Source organism: Neomonachus schauinslandi, chromosome 5 (genome assembly GCF_002201575.2).
Source record: "Neomonachus schauinslandi chromosome 5, ASM220157v2, whole genome shotgun sequence".
NCBI classification, from domain to species: Eukaryota; Metazoa; Chordata; class Mammalia; order Carnivora; family Phocidae; genus Neomonachus; species Neomonachus schauinslandi.
Genome location: NC_058407.1, coordinates 119,845,510 through 119,871,155, shown reverse-complemented (window position 1 = coordinate 119,871,155; position 25,646 = coordinate 119,845,510). Strand labels below are relative to the sequence as shown.

The 25,646-nt window shown below is 37.8% G+C and overlaps 1 protein-coding gene across 1 annotated transcript in view; it reads left to right on the top strand.

The window, feature by feature from the left end:
* The window catches only part of MALRD1 (MAM and LDL receptor class A domain containing 1), a 794,826-nt gene that overhangs the window by 231,825 nt on the left and 537,355 nt on the right, over window positions 1-25,646 (top strand). The window contains exon 20 of the mRNA XM_044915239.1: window positions 17,459-17,546. Within this exon, the coding sequence (XP_044771174.1) occupies window positions 17,459-17,546 (88 nt within the window). The remainder of the gene's footprint in view (window positions 1-17,458; window positions 17,547-25,646) is intronic.

Genomic DNA, 25,646 nt, shown 5'->3' with positions numbered 1-25,646 from the left:
CTATGTTTCAAGTAGCATACTATAACTTTTTTAGAGAGAAAAAAAATGCACTGGTTTTGGGATGCGTGGGTGGCTCAGTCAGTTAAGCATCTGCCTTCGGCTCAGGTCATGATCCCAGGGTCCTGGGATTAAGCCCTACATCAGGCTCCCTGCTCCGCGGGGGACCTGCTTCTCCCTCTCCCTCTGCCTGCCGCTCCCCCTGCCTTGTGCTTTCTTGCTCTCTCAAATAAATAAAATCTTAAAAATAAAAACTTAAAAATCTTAAGTTTCAAAAGCATTATTATTTTCACTAAAGTTATATTTTAAAAATCTAAATTATAAAAAGTGTTTAGAAAGAATGTTTAGTATATAGGAAAGTCTCATCTGTGGTAAGACTTTGAAGTACAATTATATAATGAATATTAATGTACCATGAAAATGAAAGTATGACAATGTTTGGAAGATAGTATATTAGTAGTATCACAGTGCTACATACTTAGATGTTACAAATTTGTAATCAGAATAATTATCTAAATACAAAGACCTGTCTAAATTCGTCTTGTATTATTTGCGTAGATTCCCGTCATTTAATGCCTATAGGTCACTATCTTTTTTTTTTATTTGTTGAGCATCCTCGTATATGTTACCAGTCTTATAAAAATATGCTTTATATATTGATTTTAGCGTATTTTGTTTTTTCTTTTTCTTTTTCTTTTTTTTTTTTAAAGATTTTATTTATCTATTTGAGACAGAGAGAATGAGAGACAGAGAGCATGAGAGGGAAGAGGGTCAGAGGGAGAAGCAGACTCCCTGCTGAGCGGGGAGCCCGATGTGGGACTCGATCCCGGGACTCCAGGATCATGACCTGAGCCGAAGGCAGTCGCTTAACCAACTGAGCCACCCAGGTGCCCTCTTTTTTTTTACGTTATGTTAATCACCATACATCATTAGTTTTTGATGTAGTGTTCCATGATTCATTGTTTGCCTGTAACACCCAATGCTCCATGCAGTACGTGCCCTCTTTAATACCCATCACCAGGCTAACCCATCCCTCTACACCCCTCCCCTCTAAAACCCTCAATTTGTTTCTCAGAGTCCATAGTCTCTCATGGTTCGTCTCCCCCTCCGATTTCCCCCCCTTCATTCTTCCCCTCCTTCTATCTTCTTTTTTTTTTTTTAACATATAATGTATTATTTGTTTCAGAGGTACAGGTCTGTGATTCAACAGTCTTGCACAATTCACAGCGCTCACCATAGCACATACCCTCCCCAGTGTCTATCACCCAGCCACCCCATCCTTCCCACCCGCCACCACTCCAGCAACCCTCAGTTTGTTTCCTGAGATTAAGAATTCCTCATATCAGTGAGGTCATATGATACATGTCTTTCTCTGATCGACTCTTCCAGAAGTTTTATGATGTCTAGTTTTACATTTAAATCTTTAATCCATTTTGAGTTTACTTTTGTATATGGTATAACAACGTGGTCCAGTTTCATTCTTTTGCATATAGTTGTCCAGTCTTCCCAATACCACTAACTGAAGAAACTCTCTTTTCCCCATGGTGTATTTTTGCTTCCTTTGTCAAAGATTAATTGACCATATAAGCGTGGGTTTATTCCTGGACTCTCTTCTGTTCCATTGATCTATGTGTCCATTTTTGTACCAGTACCATACTGTTTGGTTACTATGGCTTTGTAATATAGTTTGACATCCAGAGGTGTGATACCTCCCACTTTGTTCTTCTTTCTCAAGATTGCTTTGGCTGTTCTAAATCTTTTGTGGTTCCATGCAAATTTTAGAATTTTTTGTTGTAGTTCTGTGAAAAATGCCATGGGTATTTTGATAGGGGTTGCATTGAGTGACATCAGTAATTTTAGTTGAAATTAGAAGTTGTATTTTTCCCTGAAGCATGCACGTGCTTATTAAGTATTTACTGTGTGCTCATCACCGTTTTAGGTGCTGTGTATCCCTCAAAGAGCCTCATGGAGCCTGGTCTTAAAGTCTCCTAGAGGAGACAGATAAGCATTTAAATGGGCAAATACTGATATAATTAAAAATTATAAGAAATTTATAAAGGAAAATTTCCTCAGCTTGTGTGATAAAGGAAGGCTTCTCTGAGGAAATAACATTGATATTGACACTTGAAATGAGATTTTTAATTCATGATAACTACTTGGTGGGTATTATGGGATATTAAACTACAGCAAAAGGCAAATGAGGGTTATTGTTTGGGTTTAAATCTATGACCTAGTTTTTGGTGCTTTAGGTATGGATCAACTTTAAGTTGTCACATAGAAGTGTAGGATTTATTATTTGGAGCCTCCTTTCATGAGAAGAATGAGAGGTAGACGATTAATATCATAAAAGAACATTGTGTATCAAAATAGTAAATTACAGTTCTACTTTTTTCCCTTTAAATATTATCTTTAATGGTGTAGGGGATGAAAAATTAGCCTCATGATTGGAAAGAAAATAACATTAGGAATTTTAGAACACTTCTGCTTAAAGAAATTTCAATCTGGTATGTGTGAACCAGTCACTTGGGACGGTATTGTGTTGTAGTAAAATCTTATTGTACCTTACTGCATCATTTTTAAATAACAAAAACCTATTTTTATGGACTTTTAAGTTAATAGTTCCAAACTTTCTTTACTTTTTTCTCTCTGATATGGACCAGGCTATTTTCAATTAAATGCTGCTTTGTAACCTCCAATCAGATAGGTTCCATAAATTCCCAGGGCTGGAGAAATTGAGTACTATTTGTCCTCATTCAAGTAAAAGATGAGATGTGAAATGGGTTATATGGTATGTGGGTCTCCAGAGGATGCTTTAAAATAATGTTTGGGTTTGTGGGGTGTCAAGTAGCAAATTAGTTTCAAACTGATTAACATTTATCTTTTTTAAACTTAGGCATATTAGGCAACTATATTTGAGGGGGAGGGGTAACTCACTAAAATTTTGGCCCTTCTAGTACATCTGAAACTACATGGAATACTTGGCAGAATATCTGCTGCGGTTTGCCAGCCCTGTAACAACCATGGAAAGCAAATCAATTTCACATGACCTGCATACTTAAAAATGATTTTTTAAGGTTTCTGTTTCTTTCATTCAAGAATAACAGAAAGAATTCTATCGAAATAAAGAAACATGAATGATATTTTGAATGACCTTATTTCCTCAACGACATTCCCCTCCTTGATTTTTTTTTTTTTAACCTCTACTCTAAATAAAGCAGAAGCTCTGATGGGAAAAGATTCTGTGGGCATAAAAGGAGCTAGGCCAACAGCACGTGGGTGTATAGTATAAAATGAGGTATTATATAAGAGAAAAGGAGGCTGAATTGATATAAACATTTTAATTTACACCTACACTGGCGGGGGAGTGATAATGCTTCCATGAATTAAATATATCAGCAATGTGGTACCATCGAGCTGCATTGCTGGGAGATACTTCTCCATGGATTTCTTGTGTTCTTCACAGTTCAGTATCTGAGTAAGGAATGTGTTTGAATAGCCTTTATCCTGAGATATTTGCTTACAAATTCCAGATTAAGCGCCTTCTCTCCCTCCTTCCTATCCTCTCTCTAGAGTTTTAGATGAACTGGTGTACCAGCAGCTTATAACAGCTAGTCTCCTCTGAGATCTTATTCTATGGAGGAAAACATCTAATTGAGGGACAAGTGGAAGGAATTTTTCTGGCTGATGCTTTTTGCTGTCCCTCTAAATCAAGGATTTGGTGTCTTCTGTCAGTATATGTGTATGAAACAGTGGCAGGCTATCTTGTTCGCTTGTGAGTAGGGTAAAGTCTCAGATCCCTCATGGTTTCTGACCTAACGTGCACACGGAATTGCAAACTCAAATGCCTATGGGAACCAGGCAAGGGATATGAATTGGAAGTAGGTCAGGTGTTAAATAATAAATGGCAGCTGACACTCAGCCTTAGAGTTACGTTTTTAAGAGGGAGTAATGGGACCGTAGCAACTATAGGACAATATCTTTCTGTGAAAGAATCCTACTTTTAAAATATTTGGCAACCTATTCTCCTTGAAAGCACTGTTTTGGTTAAACCATACTCTTGGGAGCCAGATTGTCACCATTGAGACTTTTCTGTCCTAGATGGTGAGAAACCATCAAGATGGACTTTTTTTTTTTTTAATTCTTTTTGGTAACCATGGAAACACTTGGCACAGTGCTAAGCACACAGTCATTGAAGAATTAAAAATTCTTAGGAAGCCATATATATATATATGGTTGACATTAGGTAAGAAGAAATACGGTATATGGCCAAAATATCAACAAAAATTTTGCCATGATTTTTTCCCCAAAATGGATCTTAAACAGATGAGGCAGACATCAGATGTTTTCTTTTAAGTAATCCTTTCATAGCACTTGCCCTAATTACCTGTTCCAGCATTTTATTTCATCTCTACTAGTACCATGATTTTATTTTTATTATCCATTTCTGAGCTCGGTGTGTATATAATTTAGGTAGAGCATTTGTGGCCCACGTTTAATGATAAATGGTGTTCATATGTATAGTATAATAATTGGAAAACTCTAATTATTCTGCACTTTTTTTGTATGTGGTATGGCCAGAGACATACAAAAAAAGAGACAAAACATAAAATTTGTCAGACAAAATCCAAGTTTTATTTCATTGAGATTAGTTTCAAGGTTGTATAAAAAATTCCAGTTGTGATTTAAAAACCTTTTTATGTTGAATCTAGCAAATATTTCCCTAACATTAGCCTAGAAAGTTTGAGATCTCAAGGTGACTTTCTATGAGCCCCTTAAATTGTAGCTTATATGGTAAACTATTAGATAGTTGTCTGAATGTGTTTATAGGAGTTAGGCTACTTCAGCTGTTAGCCAACTATAAAAACAGGGTAAAAGGATTTTTATGTCTTTCATTTTCTTTGTTTCTGCATTTTTAATTATGGAAATAGTAAATGAAAATAAGTGGGCATCACTAGGAAGTATAAGGGAAAACAGATATTCTCTGGAAACTTATTAGTGGATCACAAGAGAATTTTCATAGCTGAATTAAAAAGTACAGTTAGATACTTCAGATTACTATGTGCTGATTATAAAATTTCATGCATGAAATTAGTAATTTAGAAAGTGAAAATACTACTTGAGATAATGATGATTTATGGCAATAAGTATAGAATAAATGTTTTTATTTGTTTATTGATAGAATTTATATAAGTAAAATTCATCCTGTTTAGGTGATCAGCTCTATGAATTTCAGTAAACTTACACAGTTGTGTAACCACCTCCACAACTAGGAAAATATTTCCCTCATCCCCCGAGATTCCTCATTCCTCTATGTCATTGATCCCCTTCCTCTCCCCACAGACCCTGGCCACACACATCTGATTTCTTTCTCCATATTTCTGCCTATTCTGGAATGTTGTATAAATGGATTGATCAAATGTGTAGCATTTTGAGCCCAGCTTCTTTCTCTAGGTATAATGCTTTTGTGATTCACAGCTGTTGTTATATGTACCCCTAGTGTGTTTCTTCTCATTGCTGAGTGGAATTTCATTGTATAGATCTCCCACAAGTTGCTTTACTATTTACCAGCTGAGGGATATTTGAATTGTTTTCAGCTTCTGGAGATGGATATCGTAAATAGAGCTGCTATAAACTTTGTGAACAGGTTTTTGCTTGGCATGTCTTCATTTGTCTTGGGTAAACAAATACCTATGTGTGGGATTGCCACATTGGAGGGAAGTATATGTTTAATTTTTTTTAATTTAAAAAATTTTTTATTGTTATGTTAATCATCATACATTACATCATTGGTTTTTGATGTGTTCCATGATTCATTGTTTGTGCATAACACCCAGTGCTCCATGTAGAACGTGCCCTCTTTAATACCCATCACCAGGCTAACCCAAACTCCCACCCCCCTCCCCTCTAGAACCCTCAGTTTGTTTTTCAGAGTCCATCATCTCTCATGGTTCGTCTACCCCTCTGATTCCCCCCCTTCATTCTTCCCCTCCTTCTATCTTCTTTTTTTTTTTTCTTAACATAGATTGCATTGTTTCAGAGGTACAGATCTGTGATTCAACAGTCTTGCACAATTCACAGCGCTCACCATAGCACATACCCTCCCCAGTGTCTATCACCCAGCCACCCCATCCGTCCAACCCCACCCCCCACTCCAGCAACCCTCAGTTTGTTTCCTGAGATTAAGAAATCCTCCGGTCAGTGAGGTCATATGATACATGTCTTTCTCTGATTGACTTACTTCGCTCAGCATAATACCCTCCAGTTCCATCCACGTTGTTGCAAATGGCAAGATCTCATTCCTTTTGATGGCTGCATAATATTCCATTGTGCGTGTGTGTATATATATATATATATATATATATATATATATATATACACACACACACACACACACACACACACACACATACAGCATCTTCTTTATCCATTCATCTGTCGGTGGGCACCTTGGCTTTTTCCACAGTTTGGCTATTGTGGACATTGCTGCTATAAACATCAGGGTGCACGTACCCCTTCGGATCCCTACATTTGTATCTTTGGGGTAAATACCCAGTAGTGCAATTGCTGGATCGTACGGTAGCTCTATTTTCAACTTTTTGAGGAAGCTCCATACTGTTTTCCAGAGTGGCTACACCAGCTTGCATTCACACCAACAGTGTAGGAGGGTTCCCCTTTCTCTGCATCCCCGCCAACGTCTGTCGTTTCCTGACTTGTTAATTTTAGCCATTCTGACTGGTGTGAGGTGGTATATCGTTGAGGTTTTGATTTGGATTTCCCTGATGCCGAGCGATATTCAGCACTTTTTCATTGTCTGTTGGCCATTTGGATGTCTTCTTTGGAAAAACGTCTGTTCATATCTTCTGCCCATTTCTTGATTGGATTCTTTGTTCTTTGGGTGTTGAGTTTGAGAAGTTCTTTATAGATTTTGGATACTAGCCCTTTATCTGATATGTCATTTGCAAATATCTTCTCCCATTCTGTCGGTTGTCTTTTGGTTTTGTTGACTGTTTCTTTTGCTGTGCAAAAGCTTTTTATCTTGATGAAGTCCCAATAGTTCATTTTTGCCCTTACTTCCCTTGCCTTTGGCGATGTTTCTAGGAAGAAGTTGCTGTGGCTGAGGTCAAAGAGGTTGTTGTCTGTGTTCTCCTTTAGGATTTGGATGGACTCCTGTCTCACATTGAGGTCTTTCAACCATTTGGAGTCTATTTTTGTGTGTGGTGTAAGGAAATGGTCCAGTTTCATTCTTCTGCATGTGGCTATCCAATTTTCCCAACACCATTTGTTGAAGAGACTGTCTTTTTTCCATTGGACATTCTTTCCTGCTTTGTCAAAGATTAGTTGACCATAGAGTTGAGGGTCCATTTCTGGGCTCTCTATTCTTTTTTTTTTTTTTTTTACTGTTATGTTAATCACCATACATCATTAGTTTTAGATGTACTGTTCCATGATTCATTGTTTGTGCATAACACCCAGTGCTCCATGCAGAACGTGCTGTCTTTAATACTCATACCAGGCTAACCCATTCTCCCACCCCTCCTCCCCTCAACAACCCTCCGTTTGTTTTTCAGAGTACATAGTCTCTCATGGTTTGTCTCCACCTCCGATTTCCCCCCCTTCATTCTTCCCCTCCTGCTATCTTCTTCTTCTTTTTTTTATTGTAACATATATTACATTATTTGTTTCAGAGGTACAGATCTGAGATTCAACAGTCTTGCACAATTCACAGCACTTACCAGAGCACATACACTCCCCAGTGTCTATCACCCAGTCACCCCATCCCTCCCACCCCCACCACTCCAGCAACCCTCAGTTTGTTTCCTGAGATTAAGAATTCCTCATAGCAGTGAGGTCATATGATACATGTCTTTCTCTGATTGACTTATTTCATTCAGCATAACACCCGCCAGTTCCATCCATGTCATTGCAAATAGCAAGATTTCATTCCTTTAGATGGCTGCATAATATTCCATTGTATATATATACCACCTCTTCTTTATCCATTCATCTGTTGATGGACATCTTGGCTCTTTCCATAGTTTGGCTATTGTGGACATTGCTGCTATAAACATCGGGGTGCACGTACCCCTTCAGATCCCTACATTTGTATCTTTGGGATAAATACCCAGTAGTGCAATTGCTGGATCGTAGGGTAGCTCTATTTTCAGCTTTTTGAGGAAGCTCCATACAGTTTTCCAGAGTGGCTGCACCAGCTTGCATTCACACCAACAGTGTAGGAGGGTTCCCCTTTATCCGCATCCCCGTCAACATCTGTCGTTTCCTGACTTGTTAATTTTAGCCATTCTGACTGGTGTGAGGTGGTATATCGTTGAGGTTTTGATATGGATTTCCCTGATGCTGAGCGATATTGAGCACTTTTTCATGTGTCTGTTGGCCATTTGGATGTCTTCTTTGGAAAAATGTCTGTTCATTTCTTCTGCCCATTTCTTGATTGGATTCTTTGTTCTTTGGGTGTTGAGTTTGAGAAGTTCTTTATAGATTTTGGATACTAGCCCTTTATCTGATATGTCATTTGCAAATATCTTCTCCCATTCTGTCGGTTGTCTTTTGGTTTTGTTGACTGTTTCCTTTGCTTTGCAAAGGCTTTTTATCTTGATGAAGTCCCAATAGTTCATTTTTGCCCTTGCTTCCCTTGCCTTTGGCGATGTTTCTAGGAAGAAGTTGCTGTGGCTGAGGTCGAAGAGGTTGCTGCCTGTGTTCTCCTTTAGGATTTTGATGAACTCCTGTCTCACATTGAGGTCTTTCAACCATTTTGAGTCTGTTTTTGTGTATGGTGTAAGGAAATTGGCTCTCTATTCTTTTCCATTGATCTATGTTTCTGTTTTTGTGCCAGTACCATGCTGTCTTGATGATGACAGCTTTGTAATAGAGCTGGAATTCCAGAATTGTGATGCCACCAGCTTTGCTTTTCTTCTTCAACATTTCTCTGGCTGTGAGGGGTCTTTTCTGGTTCCATACAAATTTTAGGATAATTTGTTCATTTCTTTGAAAAAAGTGGATGGTATTTTGATGGGGATTGCATTGAATGTGTAGATTGCTCTAGGTAGCATTGACATCTTCACAATATATGTTCTTCCAATCCATGAGCATGGAATGTTTTTCCATTACTTTGTGTCTTCCTCAATTTCTTTCATGAGTATTTTAGTTTTCTGAGTACAGATCCTTTGCCTGTTTGGTTAGATTTATTCCTAGGTATCTTATGGTTCTGGGTGCCATTGTAAATGGGATCGACTCCTTAATTTCTCTTTCTTCTGTCTTGTTGTTGGTGTATAGGAATGCCACTGATTTCTGTGCACTGATTTTATATCCTGCACTTTACTGAATTCCTGTATGAATTCTAGCAGTTTTGGGGTGGAGTCTTTTGGGTTTTCCACATAAAGTATCATATCATCTGCAAAGAGTGAGAGTTTGACTTCTTCTTTGCTGATTCTCATGCCTTTTATTTCTTTTTGTTGTCTGATTGCTGTGGCTAGGACTTCTAGTCCTATGTTGAATAGCAGTGGTGATAGCGGACATCCCTGACGCATTCCTGAGCTTAGGGGGAAAGCTCTCAGTTTTTCCCCATTGAGAATGATATTCGCTGTGGGTTTTTCATAGATGGCTTTTATGATATTGAGGTATGTACCCTCTATCCCTATACTCTGAAGAGTTTTGATCAAGAAAGGATGCTGTACTTTGTCAAATGCTTTTTCTGCATCTATTGAGAGGATCCTATGGTTCTTGTTCTTTCTTTTGTTAATGTATCACGTTGATTGATTTGCAGATGTTGAACCAACCTTGCAGCCCAGGGATAAATCCCACTTGGTCTTGGTGAATATTCCCTTTAATGTACTGTTGGATCCTATTGGCTAGTATTTTGGTGAGAATTTTTGCATCCATGTTCAGCAAGGATATTGGTGTGTAATTGTCCTTTTTGATGGGGTCTTTGTCTGGTTTTAGGATCAAGGTAATGGTGGCCTCCTAAAACGAGTTTGGAAGTTTTCCTTCCATTTCTGTTTTTTGGAACAGTTTCAGAAGAATAGGTATTAATTCTTCTTGAAATGTTTGGTAGAATTCCCCTGGGAAGCCATCTGGCCCTGGGATCTTGTTTGTTGGGAGATTTTTGATGACTTCTTCAATTTCCTTAGTGGTTATAGGTCTGTTCAGGTTGTCTATTTCCTCCTGGTTCAGTTTTGGTAGTTGATACATCTCTAGGAATGCATCCATTTCTTCCAGGTTATCTAATTTGCTGGCATAGAGTTGCTCATAATATGTTCTTATAATTGTTTGTATTTCTTTGGTGTTGGTTGTGATCTCTCCTCTTTCATTCATGATTTTTTTTGATTTGGGTCATTTCTCTTCTCTTTTTGATAAGTCTGGCCTGGGGTTTATCAATCTTGTTAATTCTTTCAAAGAACCAGCTCCTCGTTTCATGGATCTGTTCTACTGTTTTTTGGATTCTATTTCATTGATTTCTGCTCTGATCTTTATTATTTCTCTTCTCCTGCTGGGTTTAGGCTTTATTTGCTGTTCTTTCTCCAGCTCCTTTAGGTGTAGGGTTAGGTTGTGTACTTGAGACCTTTCTTGTTTCTTGAGAAAGGCTTGTATTGCTATATACTTTCAGGACTGCCTTTGCTGCATCCCAAAGATTTTGAATAGTTGTGTTTTTATTTTCATTTGTTTCCATGAATTTTTAAAATTCTTCTTTAATTTCTGGTTGACCCATTCATTCTTTAGTAGGATGCTCTTTAGCCTCCATGTATTTGAGTTCTTGCCAACTTTCCTCTTGTGATTGAGTTCTAATTTCAAACCATTGTGGTCTAAAAATACGCAGGGAATCATCCCAGTCTTTTGGTACCAGTTGAGACCTGATTTGTGACCTAGGATGTGATCTATTCTGGAGAATGTTCCATGGGCACTAGAGAAGAATGTATATTCTGTTGCTTTGGGATGGAATGTTCTGAATATGTCTGTGAAGTCCATTTGGTCCAGTGTGTCATTTAAAGTCTTTATTTCCTTGTTGATCTTTTGCTTAGACGATCTGTCCATTTCAGTGAGGGGGGTGTTAAAGTCCCCCACTATTACTGTATTGTTGTCGGTGTGTTTCCTTGCTTTTGTTATTAATTGGCTTATATAATTGGCTGCTGCCATGTTAGGGGCATAGATATTTACAATTGTTAGATCTTCTTGTTGGATAGATCCTTTAAGTAGGATATAATGTCCTTCCTCATCTCTTATTACAGTCTTTGGTTTAAAATCTAATTTGTCTGATCTAAGGATTGCCACCCCAGCTTTCTTTTGGTGTCCATTAGCATGTTAAATGGTTTTCCACCCCCTCACTTTCAATCTGGGGGTGTCTTTGGGTCTAAAATGAGTCTCTTGCAGACAGCTTATTGATGGGTCTTTTTTTTAAATCCAATCAGATACCTGGGTGTCTTTTGTTTGGGGCATTGAGCCCATTTACATTCAGGGTAACTATTGAAAGATAGGAATTTAGTGCCATTGTATTGCCTGTAAGGTGACTGTTACTGTATATTGTCTGTGTTCCTTTCTGGTCTATGTTGCTTTTAGGCTGTCTCTTTGCTTAGAGAACCCCTTTCAATATTTTTTGTAGGGCTGGTTTCGTGTTTGTAATTTCTTTTAGTTTTTGTTTGTCCTGGAAGCTTTTTATCTCTCCTTCTATTTTCAGTGGCAGCCTAGCTGGATATAGTATTCTTGGCTGCATATTTTTCTCATTTAGTGCTCTGAATATATCATGCCAGTCCTTTTTGCCTGCCAGGTCTCTGTGGATAGGTCTGTTGCCAATCTAATGTTTCTGCCATTGTAGGTTACAGATCTCTTGTTCCAAGCTGCTTTCAGGATTTTCTCTTTGTCTCTGAGACTCGTAAGTTTTCCATTAGATGTTGGGGTGTTGACGTATTTTTATTGATTTTGAGAGGGGTTCTCTGTTTTTCCTGGATTTTGATGCCTGTTTCCTTCCCCAAATTAAGGAAGTTCTCTGCTATAATTTGCTCCAATATACATTCTGCCCCTCTCTCTCTTTCTTCTTTTTCTGGGATACCAATTATTGTAACGTTGTTTTGTCTTATGGTATCGCTTATCTCTCAAACTGTGCCCTCGTGATCCAGTAGTTGTTTGTCTCTCTTTTTCTCTGCTTCTTTTTTTTGATCATTTGGTCTTCTATATCACTAATTCTTTCTTCTGCCTCATTTATCCTAGGAGCTAGCACCCCCATTTTTTATTACACCTCATTAATAGCCTTTTTGATTTCGACTTGGTTAGATTTTAGTTCTTTTATTTCTCCAGAAAGTGTTTCTTTAATAACTTCCATGCTTTTTTCAAGCCCAGCTAGTATCTTTAAAGTGATGATTCTGAACTCTAGATCCGACATCGTACTAATGTCCATATTGAGTAGGTCCCTCGCAGTCGGTACTACCTCTTGTTCTTTTTGTTGAGGTGATTTTTTCCGTCTTGTCATTTTGTCCAGAGGAGAATAGACGAATGAGAGAACAAATGCTAACAGGGTTACAGCATCCCCAGAATATATACTCTAAACAAATCAGAAAAGACCTGAAGCCCAGGGAAAAGAAAGGGAAAGAGAGAACAAAAGGGAAAGAAAAAAAGATAAAAACAAAAACAGAAAAAACCAGAATATGATCAAATATGATCAGGCTGGTTCATAGACCAGTGCCACACACTAGATTTTTGGTGTATTTTGGTCTGTTAGAAGAAAGTGCCTCCCTACATTTTAAAGAAAGAAAAACTTATATATGTACAAAAATAAGGGTTGATATGATGAAGGGATGGACTGTAAAGATGAAAATTATAAAAAATTTAAGTTGTTTGGAAAAAGAAAGTACAGGATTTAAAAAAAAAAAGAAAAAAATAACGGGAGAGAATGCGATCAGGCAGGAGAGTAGAACAAAACCATACACTAGAGATTTAGGGTATATTTTGATCTGTTAGAAGAAACTATCTCAAAATTTTAAAGAGTGAACAACTTATATATATATGCCAAAAATAAGGGTAACTACTATGAAGGGATAGAATATGACTCTAAAAATGAAAAATAAAAATGTTTTTTAAAAAGGGATTGATAAGATGTTGGTTGAAAAAGGGAAAAAGAAAAATTAAAAAAAAAATTTAACCTTGCAAGACTAAAGAATCTTGGGAAAAAAGCCATGGATTCTCTGTGCATTATTCCCTTAGCGCTGGAGTTCTGCCATTCTCATTGATCGGTAAACTTGGTCTTGGCTGGCTGTTCTTGCTGATCTTCTTGCAGAGGGGCCTGTTGCTGTGGTTCCCAAACATCTTTGCCGGAGGCAGAATTGCCCCGCCCTTGCCAGTGCGGGCTAAGTAATCTGCTCGGGTTTGCTCTCTGCAGCTTTTTTTCCCTGCAAGCTTTCCATACAGCTTTGGAGGCCGAGAGTGAAAATGGCAACCTCCCAATCTCCACCCTGGAGGAGCCGAGAACTCGGGGCTCCGCTCCTCAGTGAGCTCCCAGAGAAAAGCAGTCAGTCACTCCCGTCTCCCTGGTCTCCGGCCGCATTCCATGCTCCCCCGGCCTGTGACCAAGCATTTCTATCTCTGGCACCCGACCCCTTGTGGAGTCTCCAAACCCAGCAGATCCCTGTGGTGCGCTCCCGTGCCGCTCCTCCTGGGGGAGGAAGGTGAGTCTCCCTGGATCTGCCACTTGTTGGGTTCCTGCTGGAGGAGCAGTGGCCCGACTGTGCCGTGGATCATGGTTTATGGCAACCCTGAGCTGAGAGCCCACACCTCTGCTCCGTGTCTGCAGCTGGCTTCCCTGCTCCGATACCTGGGAGCTCTGCTGCACTCAGGCACCCCCGGTCTTCCTGTGACCCCGAGGGTCCTGAGACCACACTGTCCCACGAGGGTTCCACCCCCTGCTTAGCCACTGGAGTGACTCCCTCAGGGGAGCAGACTTCTAAAATTTCCGATTTTGTGGTCTGCGGCTCTATCACTTGCCAGAAGTGGCTGGTGGAAGCCCCCTCCCCCGCTGTCTATCCTCCCGATTATCTCCTTGGATTCACTTCTCCACACGTCCTACCTTCCAGAACGTGGTCGCTTTTCTGTTCAGAGAGTTGTTGCTATTCTTTTCTTCAATCTCCTGTTGAGTTTGTAGGTGTTCAGAATGGTTTGATCCCTATCCAGCTGAATTCCTGAGACCAGACGAAATCCAGGTCTCCTACTCCTCCGCCATCTTTCCAAAATATCCCTATTTTAATTTTATAAGAAACTGCCAAACCATTTTCCAAAGTGGCTGCACCATTTTAGATTCCCATCAGCAATTCATTGGAGTCGTAGCTGCTCCACATTGAGTATAGGTTTTTTAGTTCTTGTTTTTTTTTTTAATCTTAAGAAGAAGTCATTTCAAATCTTTCTGAAGATGCATTATATTAAAAATCGATATATTATGTTTGAATTTTGTATTCTTTTACAAACATGGGATGGTTAAAGTAGTAAGTGGCAGGTTGAGTTAATACCATTTTTTTCTTTACTATGAGTTAATTCACACATATATACATATATATGTTAGGAAATTGAAGCTATTTTAGTGAAATTATGATTAAATTGTATCTTACATATATACGATAATGGGAGTTTCCAGATTAATTAAAATGCTTGGCCAATAATTCAGAACTTCCTAAATATAGAGACAAATGAGTTCAGGCAAGTCTTGAGACCCTTATTAATAGTTGAGTCTTTGGTTATATTAGAACTAAAAGTTGCAATGTAGTTTACAAGGCTACTCTATCTTTAGTTGGAGCATCTAGATGTGGCAGCCCATGGAAAGAACAACTTAGAAGCACTGGCTTACTTTACAAAATTTCCAAGCCAGTGATAGTTCTAATGTAGGTAGAATTGGCCTCTATAGATAATGCAGGTCATTTAGACCAAACAGGAATTTCCAATTGCCCTTTAAGTAATTCAGTAAGGTACTAATGGCACTTAAGAATAAAATGTGGCTTCTCTAATTTCCAAAATGGCAATACTGCCCTGCATACAGTAATGTTTGTGTTTTAACATCCTCCCATTTTTTTCTGGGGAAAAACATCAGAAATGAAAGTGAATTTTCCAGGAATAGGGATGCTTGGGTTTGTTCTTTTTTTGTGTGTGTGACTTTTTTCTTAGGACTAGTTTATCAGGCTAACATGGAAAGCTTTTTGCAAGACCACATTTAAATATAGGGCAAAGGCAAATGTAGAATTAAACCTGAACGTTCATAACTTTTTCTCAAGATGTGATTTGTTATCAAGTAGGGTTTTTTTTTTTTTTAATGGCTGGCTAATTAAATATTTGAAAGAGGCTGAGACTACAGATATACATACAAACTAACATTTTTAGTATTTCAACTTGAAGCTATTGTTTATTCTCAACAATGTTAACATTTAGAGGGTTAGGAAATTGAATTGATTTTGGTAAAAATTATGATTACATTGTGTCTTAACACAAGACCCAACTGTCTTCTGCCTCAGATTATTTTTTTGTCTTCTTCTTGGCACCTAATGCTGATACAAGCAGTATGAAAATGCTTCTCGTGTAATATACAGTGAACTCCAATAGAAACAAGCTGTTGCAAACAGCATCCACTCAGAGGTGCTGCTTACCTGGTGTGGCCCACAAATGAGAAAATGCATAATTTTCACAAAGGGCCATTTCTTAGATTTGAGATTACATCATAACGACAACAAAAGGAATACTCTGAAACAGTTGGGCCCACACTCTCAAGTGGAGCTATGTAAGTATATGTCCCCAAAGTTAGCTTACAGATATTTATATGCACAAGAACTGTGCTTTTCATAAACTTTGGGATTTTGATATCATTTTCTATCCCTCCTCATTCATAAACTACTATGATCATGAGCAGTGCAGCAAAGTTAGTAGTGTTTCTTCTTATTTTCCCTAATTTTTCCTTTTTCTTACATCTTCTCAGCCTTTGTTAGCATGTCCTGTGTTGTACTGCAGTGGGATAGACCTATTGATCCAGGGAATTAATTAATAATCTTTGTGTATGTCTTTTCCCTCTTGATTGCCCAGCTGCAGTCCTTTTTTGTTTTAATAGAACAAAAAAAATATTTTCTTTCAGTATGTTCTGCCAAATTCTGACTGCTGGTTTTTTGTTTATTAGAATAATTATGTGATTTTCTACTGAGTATTCTTTCTGCATTTTTGTTTTTGCTGCCTATAATATTTCTTTCATTCATGATAGTGGAGAAACGAAGGGTGCATTTTATATTTGGAGCGATCCATTATAAAGCATTAGGACACTTCCTGCATAGTACTGGTACCTAAATGTTCCTCTGGCAATATTAGGTGGGTTACATTCGCCCATTGGTTAGATACATAAACCTTTCCCACATTGATTAATGTCCTTACTGACAAATTATGGAGAAAACTCTGGTAGTTCTCAAGAAAGACTAGGAAGTCGGGGAAGATGTCAAGAGGTTTGAGGTCAGGAATTTGATCTTTTTAAAACTTCCCTCCAACTAAGACATCCATAAATAATGTGTGAGACAAGTTTGAATAGAAGCTAAGAATTAAAAAAAAAATGAAATAAAATTTCAACTCCCCCATATAGCATTTGTGAGGAAAAATGCAACAGAAACATATATTCATATAATAGTGGGAAAACAGAATGTGTTTTTCGAGTTTGCTTGAAGTTCTTCATTATTAAATTATAGCAGGATTCCTATTCAGTATGCAGTGTATTTGCATAAGTATTAAAATAATTTATCATGATTAATTCTATTATAGTAAATTTCAGGCCTAATCACAATCTGCCATATACTGTAGTGGTTTGTCAGTATTTCATGTTTTTCTGGAGGTTTGGTGGAATTGCTGCTCGTGGAACCGCACAGATGTCATCAGAATTTGCTGTGATTAATGCAGTTCTGAAGGAGATCTAATAACGATTAGCCAGTTTCATAAAGTGTTACAGAATAAGGTCAGTGTGAGAAAAATTCTAAAGCTCTTAAAAATGTGCATTCTGGCAAGTACCTCTGCCCACAAATTGAATTTCTTGAACAGTGAGGGGGTTTAACCTTGGAAACAGATGAACTCCTTGGGCAAATGTGGGAAAAAGAGATGATGATTTGCCTTCAGATACTCAACGGATCAGGAAAGAAAAAAATGGGGTGAGTCTAGAACTAAAGGAAAGTTATAGGGAAGTAGATATAAATCTGATCTATTACAGTTTTGGAAAATCACTAGAAACACAACGGGCTTCGTGGTTCTAATGGGCCCACTAAGGAATGGAGCTTCCTGTTACTGGAATTATCTAGGTAGCGATAAGATGCCTATTTAGGGACACTACTGGAAAGTTTTTTTTTTAATGGTTCAGAAGAAATTTCTCTTTAAATAAATTCTGATTTTTTTTTCTACCGCAAGTTTCCATAAATTAATGTCCTTCACAGTATCAACAGATTTCTTGTATTTTTCTTAGATTTTGGTGGAGGCTTCAGTAGGAGATGGCTTTACTGGAGACATTGCAATCGATGATTTGTCATTCATGGGCTGTGCCCTCTACCCTGGTAAGGAAGCATATTTTAATATATGAGTATTTTCAAACCTGTTTACTCAAAAAAAAAACAGCTGTTGAGAAAATCAATATTTCATTTTCACAATATTCTAAAAATACCCTTACTTCTATTCTACTAGTATATTAACCCTGGGAAAGATTATTTTGCATCTTTGCTAGTAATTAGTCTTAATATCTTTGCAAACATAGTAGAGAGGTTTGAATCAGCTGTGCTTCTGTCTCATCATGTGGAAAATATTAGGAAATCATGTCTGAAATTAAACCATAATTCCATTATATTTGAGAGGTTATAATAACCAAATTGGTCACCTTATAATTACATTGTTTTGGAGAGTGTATTAATCTTTCCATTACCTTCAGAGATGTTTTCCTGTCAAGCAACACTAAATATTCCTAAGGATTGTTATCAACCATTTCTTCTCTTTGTTACACATTTCTTTTATTAAAAAAAAAAACAAATATATATTTTCCAGATTTATATTTGCATTCTCAACCTTTACCCTGAAATCCAGACGTAGGTACTAACTACCTAATGAACATCTCAACTTAGATGTCTGGTAGACATCTCAGAGATAATGAAAGGAAATAACCTAAAACAAGCCTACAGTAAACTAAAATAAAACTAAAACAAACACCCCAGGCAAAGTGCCTTCCAGGCAGTACGTAGCAATCTAATAGGACTGGTTATCAAGCTCTTGGGCTCTGAGGCTGGAGGCTCTTAAATTGCACAGCAAGGGGGGAGCACAGCTTCCTTCCTGAAGAGATCAGAGGCATAGTAATTTAAAAATCAATTGCCGGGGCGCCTGGGTGGCTCAGTCCTTAAGTGTCTGCCATCGGCTCAGATTATGATCCCAGGGTACTGGGATCAAGCCCCACATTGAGCCCCGCATCAGGCTCCCTGCTCAGTGGGGAGCCTGCTTCTCCCTCTCCCACTCCCCGTGCTTGTGTTCCCTCTCTCTCTGTGTCTCTCTCTGTCAAATAAATAAATAAAATCTTAAAAAAAAAATCAATTGCAATAATCCATCTAGAGAGCACTCTCTAGTGCTGAAAACTTAACCTCCAGCCTCACCCCATCACTGTAGTGTTACTGGTCAGAAGAGCACCAGCCCCTCCCTGGACATATTCAGGGCTGGACTCCAGTTCTGTTCATTGTAGTTATGAGACTCAGCTCTCATCCTCCACCTCGTCATCCTGGCAGGATTAATTCCCTTAACCACTCTGTGTAGTGGTTTCCAAAGAACTCTGCAGAAAACCAAATCTCTCTCTGGACAAGGCCAGCAATAAGGAAATCAGAATTCAACAAGTTTACCCTTATCTCTTGCTGGCTGCAAGTGAGTTCTTGGTTACTAATTGTCCTTCTGATCTTGCCATTCTTCTGTGCCTCCCTATCTCATAAATGACAGTTTATTTCTATTTGTGTATTTTTCATGAACAAATCTGGGTTGCCACTAGCTGCAGATATATCCCGAGTCAACTACTTCGGTCCAAGCCACCACTGTGTCTGCATGGATTATTACAGTTGCCTTTTAAATGATCTCTGCTTCTACACTTGAGAATATAATCTGTTCTCGAACAGCGGGCAGAATGATCTTTTTCAAACTTAGATAAAAGATCATGTCTTCCTATCATCAGAGTCTTCCTATGATATCCTCTTTCATTGAGAGCAAAAGCCAATTCTACAGTAACTTCCAAGGCATGCATGCCTGGTGCCCTCGTACCTCCCGGACTTCACCTGCCACGCCTGGGCCTCTACTTGACTTCTCTTAACTACAAGGCCTCTCAGCTAATCCTTAAATACTCCAACCCACTTATGCCTCAGGGCTTCTACACCTTCTTGTCCCTCATCCCGACATGTGCTTCCCCCAGATAGGCACTTGACTCCCTTTCTTACTTCTTTCTGATCTGCTCTAAATTTTTTTCAGTAGTAGAGACTTCTCTGAACACTACACACACACACACACACACACACACACGCACACACAGAGTCTCTTTGTTGACATTTTCTTTCTCCTTCCCCTGTGTTATTTTTCTCTACAACGCCTGTCACCCTTATGGTTCTATTTCTGTTTTCCCCAACAATAATGTTAGCTTCATGGCAACCAGGGATTTTATCTGATCACTGTCTTATCTCCAGGAGCTTAAACAGTATCTGGCACATAATATTACTCAATATTAACATTTGTTGGATAAATGGGTACATAGATGGAGAGATGCCTGTATCTTTTGAAGTGTTTTATATACTTTTGATATATATTTTAGTTTATTATTATTGCTCAAGTATTATTTTTATATGCAGGACACCGTCATAGACTAGCTTTTGTTGAAAGCCAAACCTCAGTCGCTTATAAATTCAAGCATTTATTTCTTGCTCTCAAGCATGTGGGTGGGCAGAGAACAATAATGGCAAAAGTACGTGTTTCTTGTCCATAGCTCTTTTTAATTCTATAGAGCTTCAAGCTGTGTATTTCTGTTCCTTCTTTCCTGTTTATGTGGGACCAAAGCTAAAGGACGAAGGTCTTACCTGACATATTTTGTTGTCAAGTAGCAGGGTGGAAAAAGAAAGCACACTTAAAGCTTCTGTGGGGACATGGTATGTGTATGTCTGCTCATGTCAGTTGGTCAGAACAAGTCATGGGATCAAGCCTAACAAGGGGTAGGGAAGCATTCTTAACAGACAAGAAGCTTGGCAGGAGTAGGGAATACAGAGAGTCCTTATTAGATATTAAGGTACATATAAATGGTACATTAATGCCATTTACCACTCATATGTACCATCTTATATAATCCTCTAATATTTTATTTTATTTTATTTTTATTTTTTTAGAGAGAGAGTGCACACATGCATACACATGCACCTGCAAATGGCTGGGGGGAGGGGCAGATGGGGAGGGAGAGAGAGAGAATCTTAAGCAGGCTCCACATCCAGCATGGATCCCCACGTGGGGCTCAATCTCACAACCCTGAAATCATGACCTGAGCCTAAATCAAGACTAGGTCACTTAACTGACTAAGCCACTTAGGTGCCCCAATCCTCTAACCTTTTGAGTCTAGAATAATGTCTAGTCTATTGCCAGTGAAGATATCTTAAATGTTGGATAGGATTGATATCTTTGTTATCCCAATTTTATGGAGCAAGCTGAGAGGGGGACAACTTGCCCAAGGCTACCTAGCGAAAAAGTGACAAATTATGTCTGCTTCTTAGGAGCACACTGTTAACCACTATCATACCGCTCATCAAATACACTAACCTCAACAAGGAAGAGAATACATATTCTACTTTATAGATGGGAAAAATTAAATGGAAAGATGAAAATACATAGTTGAGGGAAAGAACGAGAGTTTCACCTAAGTATGTGTGATTTCAGTGCCCAGGGCTTTTCCCAAATCGCCCCCCACTTTGAGGTTAGGGAGCATCACCATGACCCGAGGGGCAGAGAAGACCATAAAAGAATATAGAAAGGGAACACAAGGGATACTGTTGCTACTCCAGTTATCTTGCTACTCACATTCTATGGCTGGTGGTTCCAAAGGAGAGAGAGAAGAGTGGCCAGACCCAGAGGCAGAGATGTGAAGTATCAGTTACAGACCATTAGTCCCGATTTTCTGGTTCAAGTTTTGGAGAAAAATAGGGAATTTTAAAAACTGCCTGAACTGTGTGGTTTTAATGTTGGCTTCATAACAAAAGAAACACTGGGTTGAAACCACAGAGCCTGTTGAAACTATAGGTTTCTTAAAGGAATTTGGTGGCATCTTGCCATAAGATGAAAATAAAAATAAAAATTCGGCTTTCAATAAAAATATTGCTCTTGACGATTACCAGTCAGTTTTTTTTTTTCTTCTGTTAGTTGAAATGGGACCAGCGCATGTAGATACCCTTACAGACATTGATTTGTTTCCAATATAAACTGATAATTTATCTACAGCATTTTTCTTCCTTGGCTAATAAAACAAAAACTTAAAAAATACATACATACAAAAACTTAAAAAATTACAGATGCAAAATATTGACCTAATCTCCAAAGTGCGTTGGCACATTACCTGTAACTTTTATGCTAAGTGACCATAAGGAGTCATTTATTGCGTTTTACCTATTCCCTCAAAATCAGCCTTTATTTCCCTCATTCCTTGTTCCTTTTTATGACATCAGTATTCTCTAGCAATCCAGGATTGAAATTCCACGGTATTCTTTCACTTTCCCCTTAAAATTGCCTGCTTGCAAAACTTGCTGGCTCCAACTCCAAAATATTTCTCACATCTCTTCTGTTTTTTCCATTGTTACCTTAGTTCAAAACAGTGTTGACTCAAATGGTAACCTTTTAACTGCAAGCTTTCATTAATTTTCCCCCAATAGTATGTATGCCATGAGCTTAGTTTCCTTTCACTTTTTCCTACAACATCATTATTTGCTCTTCTAGGTCAACTCTCTCATTTTCTCACTTCCAGTTGTTTCTAACTTAATTTTCAAATCCATTCTCTGTTATGGATTGTACCTTCTTTGTTTCAATATCTTGATGAATATAGATTCTTCTTTTAAACCTAATCCAGGCAAGACTTTTTAGGCAAGATTAATTGCATTTCTAGGGAAAGTAGACAAACTTAACCATGCAGGAGAATCCTATGATTTCTTCGCATCAGTATATAATGATGTTGCTCATTCCCAGAGTAGACAGTAATGGAGGATAGTGGCAAAGTCAAATCCCCTCACTTTGAATCAGATCATCAGAGTAGATTATTAAGTAAGAATTGTTGCCAGGCAATATTTAGATTTAAAAATAAGTATCCCAAAGGAAATACCTGTTTTTCATTATTCTTTCTCCAAACTACATGAGCTAGCTGGGTAATTTGTAAAACTAAAATCATAACTACAGGCATCACAACATACTGTGTGCAAATGAAAAAAAATTGCCTAAGTGCTTTTCATCCTATTTTAAAAATTCAGAATTCAACAATATCAGAATTACTACTTGCTAGAAATATCAATTATTAGAATGAATATCAGTATCCCAAGATATTAGTGTTTCATTATTTTCAAGAAAGTTGTTATGAAGTCAGTGGCATATCTTGCAACTGATGATGGCTCAAAATTGAGAAAGTATGGTAACTATTTATAGGATGCTTAAGAATAATTTTTATGATGTGCTCCTCCGCCCGCTGAATGGTTTTTGTTGTTGTCATTGTTAAACTGACTGAGCTGATTGAATTTTTGGCAACCCTCCTCATTAACCTCAATGTCAAAGCAGCTTTATGTATAAATGCTTGTTCAAGTGACCCTTCTTTCTGCAAAGAGGATTTGTTTCAGTGTGAGTGAACAGACAAGGGGAAAAGTTTGGGTACTTTTGTCTTCATTTTTAACATCTCACTTGCAGCTTTTTACTTTATAATTTTAAACTGGTGTGTCTGTTATATTTGTCTAAGAATAATATACTCCATAAAAGTATTTCATTTTAAGGTCTTTCTTCCATATTTTTCTAAAGGAAATATAGACTCTGAAAAAAATGCAAATTATTGGAAATATTTACAGTTTAATAAAAGACTTCAAGGCAAAAATGGAGAAATTTGAGACTCAGGATGGCAGTCTTAAATATTCTGGTTTCAGCAAGTTTGGTGTAGTCTTGCAAAATAGTGGAAATATATAGGAATATTAGCAATATATAGAAATATATAGAAAATAATAGCAAATATATAGGGAAAAAAATTGGTGAAAGCCTGTGGTCCATTCAACTTAGTATTTTTATTGTGTTTCTAGAAAATAAAATTGGACAAGTAAGTAATTTTAACCTATTTTAAAGTTAAAACTTCATTTTGTCATCTTGAGAGAAATGCTAAATACCGAAAATAGATAAGGCTGTTAAAATACTTAGAGTTTAGCTTGAAAATTGTTCAACTGCTACTGCAGTCTACTTGTAGTCACTTTCATATATGATACAATGTTTGTAAAGTTGGAAAATACTTTGTGCCATCTAGAAAATTTAATTGAATGCAGGAGTTAAAGCAAAAATGTTTCAAAAAGAGCTGATTTGTTACTGGGGACAGAGGAAAAAGGCATTGCATAATATGTGGCAAATAGCTGTATCATATAGTTGTTATAAATCATATCCAAAGAATAGCTAAGTTTTAGTAAAACCTACTTTTCTGGAAAGGAGACCTAATACAGACATTCAGTACATTTATGCTGAATGTAGTTGTTTTACCTTGTGAGTATGGCTATGTTGTTGTATTCAGTGCCATTGGAAAAATGTACACTTTTCCTCTGGAAATATTTTAGATTTTTCAATTGTCTGAAGATCGATTATATTTCAACTTCAAGTAGACTTTTAGATTTTTAAATTAAATATATCTCCTAATATCAAAAGTCACAGGAAAAACATAGACATTATTACCTGGAGGTAGGTGAACAACAACCGGGCATATCAGTCAAGCAGTTCACACAGTTATGGTGTGTTGAAGCTGGTGATAATTTATCAAGGACTAGAGGTGTTAAAATACTGGTTTTATTTTCTTAATTACCCATGCAGGAATGGCTGTAGGGAGTGAAGTCTAGTATGAAACAAATTCTCTTTCATCAGAAAGATTATATTAGGGTAGCATGAAGTATATTTGCTACAAGAATTCACAGAGCAGGAAGTTAGAACATTGAGTCCATCTGGTGCCTGAGTCATCTACTTAGGATGACAGGTTCACGGGTGAGTTGGTTTCCCTGTGGCTTAGGGAGGTGGAAGAAGATCAGATTAACAAAACTAATCTCTACTTCTTAGTGAGTGTAAATTTCAGTCATCTACATTTCACCTTTGCAATTTTGTTTAATATGCAACGCTTTTTTGTTTGTTTGTTTGTTTAAAGAGACTTTATCATTGCTATCAACTCCAGCCTTTTAAGGTTAAAAATAACTGTCATAACCTTTGCAATGGACTGAATGTTTATGTCCTCACAATAGTCATATGTTGAAGCCCCCACACCCAGTGTGATTGATGGTATTTGGAGGTGGGGCCTTTTAGAGTTAATTGGGACTAGAGTAGGTCATGAAGGTGCTGCCCCCCTGATGGGATTAGAGGTCTTATGGGTAGAGGAAGAGACATGAGATCTCTCTCTGCATGAATGCACAGGGGGAAGGCCAGAGAGTTCATAACCAGGAGGAGAGCCCTCACGAGGACCCCAACCATGCTGTACCCTAATTTTGGACTTTCAGCCTCCAGAACTCTGAGGAATTTGTTGTTTAAGCCACCCAGTCTATGGTATCTTGGTATAGCAGCCCAAAATGACTAAGATGGGCATATTGTTCTAGATATATTTCACTCTTAAAATTGTTCAAAACTCATAATTAAAAATATAATAAAATCTATATACTGCATGAGGTAATTTCTAGTATCACCTGAGTTGAGAGTATGATGATACTTTAGGAAATACTGTTTGAAGTCATTGCAGAGTAGAACAAGTTGACTTTCATCCTCTTGAGATGAAAGTCTGGACTATCTGCACAGGCCAAAGAATGTGTGAGGAAGCCTGCAGTTTCCAAATTGTGTCTTTGCATGCCTCAGTTTCCAAATTGTGTCTTGGTATAACCATGTTTCAGGGCTCTGTTTTACTTCTACATGCCAGATGTCAAGGAATCAGCTGCAACTTCATCTTTATAGAGTTACCAACACCACCATTTCCAAACTTTGGTTTTAGAGTAAGAGATACTTTTCTCTATTTACTCTTCTGTTGCTATCAAATACAAACATATTGGACTTATTTGGGTTTTAAGATGAACTCATTCTGATATAAGAGTAATGAGGACAGGACAAAGTATTTCAAGATTTTAGTTTCTTTTTTAGAGTACTGGTCCTTTTACCTGTCAAGGCTGGCTCACTTCTTTTTTTTTAAATTTTTTTATTTTATAATGTTAATCACCATACATTACATCATTAGTTTTTGACGTAGTGTTCCATGATTCATTGTTTGCATATAACACCCCAGTGCTCCATTCAGTACGTGCCCTCTAATACCCATCACCAGGCTAACCCATCCCCCCACCGACCTCCCCTCTAGAACCTTCAGTTTATTTCTCAGAGTCCATAGTCTCTCATGGTTCATCTCCCCCCCCCCCCCCCCA